This window comes from Astatotilapia calliptera, chromosome 6 (genome assembly GCF_900246225.1).
Source record: "Astatotilapia calliptera chromosome 6, fAstCal1.2, whole genome shotgun sequence".
NCBI classification, from domain to species: domain Eukaryota; kingdom Metazoa; phylum Chordata; class Actinopteri; order Cichliformes; family Cichlidae; genus Astatotilapia; species Astatotilapia calliptera.
Window position 1 is genome coordinate 1,011,331 of NC_039307.1, and position 10,734 is coordinate 1,022,064.

The 10,734-nt window shown below is 43.8% G+C and overlaps 1 protein-coding gene across 2 annotated transcripts in view; it reads right to left on the reverse strand.

The window, feature by feature from the left end:
- LOC113023514 (equilibrative nucleoside transporter 1-like) overlaps positions 1-7,843 on the reverse strand; it is a 33,926-nt gene extending 26,083 nt beyond the window's left edge. The window contains exons 1-2 of one of the 2 annotated variants that reach the window (XM_026169582.1): positions 7,657-7,843; positions 2,930-3,070 (exon numbers count right to left, since the gene is read on the reverse strand). In XM_026169582.1, the coding sequence (XP_026025367.1) occupies positions 2,930-2,955 (26 nt within the window). In that variant the 5' untranslated portion in view covers positions 2,956-3,070; positions 7,657-7,843. Of the gene's footprint in view, positions 1-2,929; positions 3,071-7,561 lie in introns of both variants that reach the window. The other variant, XM_026169581.1, reaches the window with a different exon arrangement.
- Positions 7,844-10,734: the final 2,891 nt, after the last annotated feature.

The following is a 10,734-nucleotide window of genomic DNA, read 5'->3' on the forward strand; positions in this document are numbered from 1 at the left end:
TGTCTGAACAGACAGAAAAATCAGTCCTGCCTTCGTTGTGCTTGTCACGTTTCAAATCTCAAATCTTTTGGGCTACAGAGCGAAAATTCAAATGCTTCCTGAAACTTAGTTTGCTGCACTGTGATGGGTTTATAGTAAAGAACAGTGTGTGACTGCTGCACAGTGGCTTTGGGTTCATGGTCACAGTTAGCTCACATCAAGTGGAGCAGAGACTCGTTCACTGAACTCCACCTTCATACCAACACCTGAGAGGAACGCCCTCCAAAGAGTAACCTTTGTTTTCTTACTCAGCTAAATACATATTCACTCTTACTTCAGTAAAGAATCAGAGTATCAGAGTAAAGTTGAATCAGTACTTCAGCTATTACTTGGAGTATTTTTCAACAGTAGTATGTGTACGTCTTAAGTAAGGGATGTCTGTTCTTTTGCCACCTCTGGTAGGAGCTTTTGGAGTCTGGCATAGAATAGAATAGAATAGCCTTCATTGTCATTGTACAGAGTACAACGAAATTGGAGTGCAAGTTTCAATAATAAATATAAATGTAAAATATAAAAAGTACAAAAAAACAATCGTAAGTACTCAAACAATAGAATGAACAATATATACAGGATAGCAGCATAATATAATGACAGTATGGTATAGCTAAGCAGGTTCAATTGTTTTTGTGCTTATTTACTACGGTGATAGCTCTGGGAAAGAAGCTATCCCTGAATCTGTTTGTCCTGGTTTTATGTGACCTGTACCGTCGGCCTGACGGTAATAGTTCAAACAGTTGGTTGCTGGGGTGAGAGTGGTCCTTGATGATATTGCCAGCTCTGCTGAGGTACCGAGAGTTTGCAGTGACCTCCAGGCTGGGCAGAGAGCAGCCAGTGATCTTCTGGGCTGTGTTGATGACCCTCTGCAGTACTTTCCTGTCCGCAGCTGAGCACCCTGCATACCATGTTGTTATGCCGTACGTTAGGATGCTCTCTATGGTGGCTCTGTAAAATGTCACCAGCAGCCTCTCCTCCAGGTTGTTCCTCCTGAGCACTCTCAGAAAGTGGAGACGCTGCTGGGCCTTTTTAACCACCGCTGTAGTATTTGCAGTCCAGGAGAGGTCATCAGATATCTGCACGCCCAGAAACCTCATGGACTGTACCCTCTCCACACAGCTCCCGTGAATGTAAAGTGGGGCCGGGTCTGCTCTGCCCTTCCTGAAGTCCAAGATAAGTTCTTTAGTTTTCGTGGTGTTCAGTTGGAGGTTGTTAACTGAACACCACTCAGTCAGTCTGTTGACCTCATCTCTGTAGTCCGACTCATCCCCCCTTGAGATGAGTCCAACCACTGTGGTGTCATCCGCGAACTTTATGATGGTGTTTGAGAGATGGGTAGGGGAGCAGTCGGATGTGTAGAGCGTAAACAGGAGGGGACTCAAAACACATCCTTGTGGAGACCCGGTGCTGAGTGTGATGGTGCTGGACCGGTGGGGGCCGAGTCTGACAGACTGTGGTCTATTTGTCAGGAAGTCCTTGATCCAGAGGCAGATGGGGGTGGAGAGTCCCAGGTGAGACAGTTTCTGGACCAGGATCTCCGGGATGATATGATTGAATGCTGAGCTGAAGTCCAGAAAGAGCATTCTCACATAGCTTCCTCGGTGCTCCAGGTGACTCAGCGCAGTGTGGAGCGCTATGGTGATAGCGTCCTCGGTGGATCGATTTGTCCTGTAGGCAAATTGGTGGGGGTCCAGAGTGGGAGGCAGACCGGCCCTGATGTGCTGACAGACCAGTCTCTCAAAGCACTTCATCACTACAGGCGTAAGTGCAACAGGCCTGTAGTCATTTGGGCTGGCCACAGCTGTCTTCTTGGTGATGGGGATGATGGTGGAGGTTTTGAGGCAGGGCGGGACGGTGTTTGATGACAAGGAAAGGTTGAAGATTTTAGTGAAGACTCCGGTCAGTTCGTCAGCACATGCTCTGAGAACCTTTCCATGTATTCCATCAGGACCTGCCGCCTTCCTGGGATTCACTGACCTTAGAACACAAGAGAGCTAAGAGCCGCTGCACCCGTGCGCGCCGCCATCTTGAAGATTCATTGCCAGTATGCCAGTATGAGCGATTTTGCCCATTTTAGTCTATCTTGTCTGTCCTTGTCTTTAGGGGATGCTGGCCTTGACCGAGTTTCTTTGGCCTTTCCTGGTGTTTTCTGCTAGCACAACCACTCCCTGCAGGAAGGTACTCTTTGAAGTTGCCAAAGCTTCGATGGGTGCCCTTTCTGTTTTCTGTACAGCTGACAGTGAGGATATCCTAACACGTGAGGACCTTTTCACGTGTTAGGATATCTGCTAAATCCTCACCCATGCTGGTGAACCCCTCCCACTCTCTGCATGATGCAGTGTCAGGATGCTCCTTGATCCCAGCTGCCATCTTTACAATGCAGTCTTTTATAGTAATACATTCACACATGTTCCAAACATCCGTCTGTGTGCAACATCCATATTCATATACACTGCTAAATATGTTACTTGTGTGCGCGCGTGTGTGTAGGGTGTGTTATTGATAATCAGTTTATCTCTGTGCTGCAGTCACTGCTTATCGTCACCCTGCAGCCACTTTTCACTCAGTTCACAAACGTCAACAAACCACTTGAAACTTTATGAAAATGTTTAAAGATCAGAAACTAAAAACTAACCCGAACTGACCTGAACTAACAGCAGCTTTATCACATTAAAATCCATCCCTGTTGATTTATTTGATTACAAGTTTTGGTTTTCTGATACAACAAAACTTTAACATCTGATCATCTGTCACATTTGTTATATTGATTATATATAATAACTCGTCATCAGCAGTGATGTCTACTTCTAAGAACTTCTGAACATAGTCACTGCTGATTGTTTTGTCTTTTTTATGCATGAATGTGAAAATATTCTCACTTCTTTGTTTTACTCACTTGTCTTTCGGTGAGTTGGCAGCCATTTTTCTCTTAGGAATCAGTCAAGTGAACAAATAAACTCATCAGCTGATGGAGCGATGACTTGAAGGTCTAAGGTGCACCCCGTCGGACGGTCTGGAGGAGGAGCAGGAGGTGGAGCTGTGTGTGACACAGATAAGAGTTCCAGAGTTAGGGTTAAAGAGTATCTGTTAGCTTTACTAAATAGTTTGTTTGAAACATCCCTTTAAATTCCTGAAGCTGTGATGTTGCTGACCCAGAGCCTTTCAAAAGAAAAGAAATTAATCCAAGACTTTCAAACACAGTTTGGTACAAACTGAGAGAATCATCGTGATGCAAAGCAGCAAACTGAATACTGATTGGTTGAAACACTATCAGGAGTCTGAAAACAGATGCACTGTGAACATGTCTTGCTCACGTTCGTGTTATTTCTCACAGCTCGTTTAGTGTCTTTGAATATGTTGAGTCATTAGGGCATTGTTGTTCCTGCTTTGGTTTCGTTGCCTTGTGTTTCGGTGTTTTACTCTTTATTTTTTCTTTATTTGACCTTTGGTGGTATTTCTGTCATCTTCTATGTGTGTATTATCTTTCGGTCACTTCCTATTTTACTTTGAAAGTTAGTCTTTTTTGTGTCCTGTGTTAGTTTTGCTCCCATCTTTTATCGCTCTGATTCTTCTCACCTATTCTCAAACCACCTTCTGCGTCTTACAGCTTTGGTTGGATTTGTGTATTTTTTTTGGTGTAATATCCAGCCCTTGCTGATTGTGACCTACACTCGTTTTCACACCTTGGCTCGTGTGATTAGGTAGAGGATCAATAGGGGGTCCACGACCCTCTTATGGGGACACTCCCATAACACTTAAATACCTGGGACTCTCCACCAGTTGCTCTTAGAACTGAAGAAGCTTCTCGGATGTGAAACGTCTTCAAGGAAATGTAAAGATAAGATAAGATAAGATAAGATAACCTTTATTAGTCCCACACGTGGGAAATTTGTTTTGTCACAGCAGGAAGTGGACAGTGCAAAAGTTATGAGGCAAAAATTAGAATACAATAAGAATAAATACAGTACACAACTGTACAGAATAGAATAAAATAAAATACTATATACAGTAGAATAAAATAGAATAAAAATATACAATAAGATAAAAATAGAATACAAATACTATATACAACTGAGTAAAAATACAACGATGACAGAAAGGATTATTGCACTTAGTATTATTGCATATGTATGTGCTTGATCAGTTAAAGTCTTTATTATGGAGTCTGACAGCAGTGGGGAGGAAAGACCTGCGAAATCTCTCCGTCCCACACCGTGGGTGCCGCAGTCTCCCACTGAAGGAGCTGCTCAGTGCTGTCACAGTCTGCTGCATGGGGTGGGAGATGTTGTCCATCAGGGATGACAGCTTAGCCGCCGTTCTCCTGTCACTCACCACCTCCACTGGGTCCAGAGGGCATCCTAGAACAGAGCTGGCCCTTCGGATCACCCTGTTCAGTCTCTTCCTGTCCCCAGCAGAGATGCTGCCGCCCCAGCAGACCACGCCATAAAAGATAGCAGTCTGGATGCTTTTCTTTCCGAGCTCCTTAGACTACGACGTACGATGTTGTGGATGAGTTTGGTTCTTGGTGTGATCAGTTATTCTTAAAGATCAACACCTTTGAAACTAAGGACATGGTTATTGACTTCAGGAAGCCATCCCCCATCCTGCACTGAGACTGCTGCCATTGAACTGGTGGATAGTTGTAAGAATTTGGGGGTTGTCCTTGATAAGGCTCTGTTCTTTGAGTCACATTTTGATTCCACAGTGAAAAAAAGTCCAACAAAGCTGTACTTTTTAAGGAGTGTTGAACATTTCATGTGAAATGATGACCCTTTTTTATAAAGTTTTGTTGAATCAGTTTTAATGTTTTGTATCATTGCTTGTAGGGCTGTTTGATATAACGATATATATCGGATGACGATATAAAAATGTCTATCGTTTCATTTTACGCTATCGTTTGTTTTGTGGTGTCGCAAAATAGACTGTTTACAACAATATTTTTTCATGTTCTGATGTCACTATAGTTATTATTCATTTCTTAAAGTTCTCTTTCTCTTATATTTAATATAACCACCACGGACGGACAAGCACCTGTTTTTATGCGTTGTTGTTAGCAACAATGATGATAAGACCATCGCGTGTCCGCTTGTTTATGTTCCACATAAACCTTTCACAATAAAGCTCAAGATCCCATTGAGACTTTTCAAAATAAACTGAATGAGAAGCAAAAAAAGAGCCGTCAGGTGCTAAAAAATAAACCGTAGACTCAAACGTTAGAACAGGCTTTTCCCCGCAGCACGCCGTGTAATAAATACTCAGAAAGAAAACGGCGCCGTTACAACTTATGTCTAAAAATGCATCGTTTCATGCATCGGTTAAAACACTCGACTCCAGCTACACGACGCCCAGCTGGAAACACTTCACGCAAGTTGAGCTGCCCGAGATTCACAGACTTTACAGAAAAAGTTACATTTGTGTGATTTATATCGTTATCGGGACGATAGACGTCTTATATCGGGATATGAGATTTTGGTCATATCGCACAGCCCTAATTGCTTGGTTACGGTAATTTGTCTTTAACCAATGAGACCAGACTTGCTAACCTGGTTAAAGTTGCTGGTCAGATTTCATGGAGGTCTCAGGTCCAGCTGATGGACTTTTATAACAGGTAGGTGCTGAGGAGGTCATGTTATGTTATTCTAAGGAGCTTGGAAAGAAAAGTGTCTGAGCTTCTTTAGCTTGAAGCTTGAAGACGTGGACATAGATGCTTCTTTCACTCCTCTCCACCATGTGAACATTGGCGTCCTCTCTGTGCGGTCACTGTCCACTTTTTTTTCTTCCTGATCCTGATAGTTAGGGCTGGATCAGGTGACCCTGAATCCTCCCTTGCTTATGCTACAATAAGTGTAGGCTGCTGGGGGATTCCCATGATGTATTGGCTGTTTCCTCTTCATTCACTATGTGTTAATAGACCTCTCTGCATTCAATAGTTAGTTATTATTAATCTTAGAAATATGGTATCTAAGCAGATTCTTACTCTGGATGGCATTACCTTGGCCTCCAGTAACGCTGTGAGGAACCTTGGAGTCATTTTTGACCAGGACATGTCCTTCAACGCACATATTAAACAAATATGTAAGACTGCGTTCTTCCATTTGTGCAACATCTCTAAAGTTAGAAATATCCTGTCTCAGAGTGACGCTGAAAAACTAGTTCATGCATTTATTACTTCCAGGCTGGACGACTGTAATTCATTATTATCAGGAAGTCCTAAAAACTCCCTGAAAAGCCTTCAGTTAATCCAAAATGCTGCAGCAAGAGTCCTGACAGGGACTAGAAAGAGAGAGCTGTCTCGGTCGTTGTGTCCTTGGGCAAGACACTTCACCCGTTGCCTGCTGGTGGTGGTCAGAGGGCCCGGTGGCGCCAGTGTCTTGCCTCTGTCAGTGCGCCCCAGGGTGGCTACAATGTAGCTTGCCATCACCAGTGTGTTAATGTGTGTGCATGGGTGGATGACTGGATAAGTAAAGCGCTATACAAATACAGGCCATTCTCCTGTTTTGGCTTCTCTTCATTGGCTCCCTGTTCAGAAATCCAGATTTCAAAATCCTGCTCCTCACATACAAGGTCTTAAATAATCAGGCCCCATCTTATCTTAATGACCTTGTAGTACCATATCACCCTATTAGAGCACTTCGCTCTCGCTCTGCAGGCCTACTTGTTGTTCCTAGAGTATTTAAAAGTAGAATGGGAGGCAGAGCCTTCAGTTTTCAGGCCCCTCTTCTGTGGAACCAGCTTCCAGTTTGGATTCAGGAGACAGACACTATCTCTACTGTCAAGATTCAAACTTTCCTTTTTGCTAAAGCATATAGTTAGGGCTGGACCAGGGGACCCTGAATCCTCCCTTAGTTATGCTGCAGTAGGTGTAGGCTGCTGGGGGATGTAATCGATTACAACCTGACTCGCTGCAGCTGCTTTTTAAGTCACTTTAAATTCATTTAGAGCGTTAAAGTCATCTCAGCCTCAACCTCACTCTGAGCTGATAATCAGTCACTGATGGAATTGCTGTCAGTTCAATTCAACTCAGCCCACCGAACAGGCTAAATTCACAGAGCATGCTACCATGGTAACCATCCCAGAGTTGACGTCAACTCTGTTTGCAGAGGATAAAAAGATCACTTTTATCTCAGGATTCACAAAGTCAGAGTTTTAGCTGAACTTGTCAGTAAAAACATGGTGACGCCAAAACAAAAATATCAGTAGAAACATGAGGCAGAATAATAAGGAAATCCCAACAGAGATCCAGGACGTTGGTGCTTTAAACAGCAGAAAAGAAGACAAACTCAGATATAAATGCAGGCTGTGCTGCATCACAGGTTTTCTGCTCCTTCCATAAAAGTGAGATTTCTCCCGCTGTGGACTGGAGCCCTGCCAGCTACACCTCACTACTGGAAGACCAAAGGTTCAGGCTTTTCCTTTAATTTGGCACCAGCCAGTACATTAATGAAAAAAGATGAAGTTCAGAAAAATCAGCAGAAAGTCTAAATGACGCATTTCTCTGACAGGAAACAAACCAGCTGAAGGGCTTTACCTCGAGTGTAGCCAGATATTCTTTCACTGATTCCTGGATGTATTGATAACGTTCAGCCGCTTTTTCTTCCTGCTGTGTGAACCAGTAAAACCAACCTTTTATCTCACTTTGCTCGGTTTTGGTCTGTTTTTCTCATCTGTAGCTTTGGTCGCCAGTCTGTTGTGAAATCTTTCTTCCTCTTTTTTGTCACGTTTTTTCAAATCCTCTTTTCTATCTCTTCTCCTTTGTTCATTTGTCTCTCCTTTTTCTGCACCTTCAGCAGAATCACTTCTTCAGAGCCCATTGACCTTTAACCTCTGATATCAGTCAGTGCAATGGACTTTGTTTCTGTGCAAATAATGGAAACATGATAACGGAGCAGAACAACAGCACAGATAACGAGGAAATATCTGAGTCATTACTGATGTTGAATTTTCTTTTCTTCCCTGAACCAAGAAGCAAGTTCAGCATAGCTGAGATTTCTTTCCCTAACTGGCTTCTGTAACACCATCAGACGGGGGTTGTCATAAATCAACCCAGAATTTATTTAATCCAACTGTGAGTGTGTTCGCGTAAACGAGGACAAGTCTACAACATGTGACTTATCACAAACGTGGTCGGGATAGTCAAGCCACGGATTTCACAAAGCAAGATGAAACTGTGACATCGGAAAAATCTGAAGATCTTAATCATGGAGTTCAGAGCAGAACTGCAGATTATTGTTTGATTTTTCATTTCAATTCGTAGTAAACAGAAGAATATTTTTAATCACATTATTAATAATAAATGTAAACACCAACACCAGATGAATTAAATATCTCATCCTGTCGAATAAAATGCAGGTTCAAACTGTTTTGTTTTTATTTATTCCAGACTTCAGGTGATAATGAAACTTTACTCGATCAATAATTAAGAGGGTCACTCATTAATGACAGGATGAAGCTCCACCCTAAACACAAATGACCCACTGACATTTTTTAGCACATCATGCAGAACACAAATAATTAATCATTACACCAAGATCAAAACATCTGGGTCAATTAAAAAAACAAAACAAAACACAGAAAACATCCAGGAAAGAACGAAAGAAAACATGGCCGACAAGCTGAAGACACAACGTCCTGTTTCAGGACTGCAAACATCACAGATCCTAAAATGAACAAGATAAACCGCTAAATAAATGAGAGACAAAAAAACGATACGTTTGAGATTTGTTTCAAAGTTAAATTTCACTCTCATTGTAATTAAAAATGGGACAGCGCCGTTTTGAATTAGTGAAAGAAAACTTTTGGCATCATTTCATGTGGTCAGCTGTTTGTCTGTCACGTGTATAAACATCCAGATGACCTACCAGAGTCAGATGACTGATGATGTCATGAAATAAGGAGTCTTCACTGGTCAGAGATGAAGAAATATCTGGAGCAATCAGGGTCATATCGTCCACACTGCAGAAAAAACGTCTTTAGAATCCAGAAAGGAATTTAAATAAAGAACAAATGAAGTTCCTTAGATACCACGTAAGAGTTTTTGAGATATTTGATACGATTTAGTTTCATCGCTTTATTCAGTCATCAAATGACCTTTGAAAAACCATTCAGTTCACAGAAAAAAGACCACAAGGCTGAGATGGAAAATTTAATTAAAAAGGAAGTGAGATCATTTAAAAAAGGTGTTATTACTGGTTCAGCTTCAGCTCCACCCACGCCGTCGCCTGGTCCAGCTTCAGCTCCGCCCTCGCATGGTCCAGCTCTGGCTTCAGCCGCCTCATCCTCGTCTGGTCCAGCCACAGTGGCTTCTTCCACGCCAGGTCCGGCTTCAGCATCCGGTCCTGCCTCGTCTGGTTCTGCCTTGTCTGGTCCTGTGGTTGCCACACCGTCATCAGTTCCAGCTCGTCCTGTTCCACCTCGTCTCTGCCGGCCGCTTTCCTGGCTGCTGGTCGGGCGTCATCGCCGTCGTGGGTTCCTGAGCACCTTGGAGGGCAGTTGGAAGTCTCTCAAGCGTCTGAGGTGGTAGAGACGCTGACGGGCCTTTTTCACCACGGTGTTGATGTGACAGGACCATGACAGGTCCTGCGTGATGTGAACTCCGAGGTATTTGAAGCTGTCCACTTTCTCCACTGGGCACTCGTTGATGACAGGGGTCTTACTGACGTTTAGAAGGAGGTTGTTCCTCTGGCACCAGTTCTCCAGATTCCTAATCTCCTTCAGGTAGGCCGTCTCGTTGTTATCAGAGATCAGGCCCACCACGACGGTGTCGTCAGCAAACTTGATGATGGTGGTGGAGCTGGTAGTGGCCACACAGTCATATGTGTACAAAGAGTACAGCAGGGGGCTCAGAACACACCCCTGGGGGGCTCCAGTGCTGAGAGTGGTGGAGGCTGAGACATGTCTGAGACTCATGTGACCGTGTCCGCTTGTGGTGGAATATAAACGGCACTTATAATGACCGATGTAAATTCCCGAGGTAGATAAAAAGGACGACATGTAACGGAGGCGGAAGGCTGGTTTTACTTCCACAGTGGGTTTTGTGCGAAGGAAGAAAATCTTCCTCCAACCGGATTGAGCAGTGGAGCCGCCAAGGGAAAGCACACGATTGAAAAAACTGTATAATTAAAATATAATTTATTATATTTAAATAGTTAAAAATGTAAAATGAATTAAAACAACCCTGGCCAAGGGGTAACACAATAAAAATCAATAAAACACAACATTAAAAGTCCAGTGGCATCCGCCACGGTATAAAAGTCACAAAGAACTAAGAAATCCAGCGAAATGGTGTAAAAGGGAAACCCAGCGGAGTCCTCGCCTTCCTCCCCGCATTCCGTGTCCCGGTATGCCCGGGTGGGCAGAGCTCTCAACTCCGCCCGCCGCTTCTTTAAAACTGCAAATCGGCACAGCCGTCTCATGCCTTCCGCTGGTGCTGTCTCCGCTCTCCCCGCTGGTGTTGTCAATCCCCGCTGGCGATCTGTGCGCTGGTCCTCTGTGCACTGGTGCCCTTCGCGCTGGTGCTCTCTGCAGTCTCATCCGTCTCGAGCCTCCAGCCCTCAGCCGAGGCCCTCAGCCTCCAGCCTTTAAGCGCAGCCGTCCGTCACAGCTCTATAGCCCAAGCCTTCTCTCCATATCTCTGGCTCAGCTTCTCAGTCACTCCGGTCAATCTCTTTCGTCTCTTCCGCTTCGAGCCTCCAGCCTGAAGCC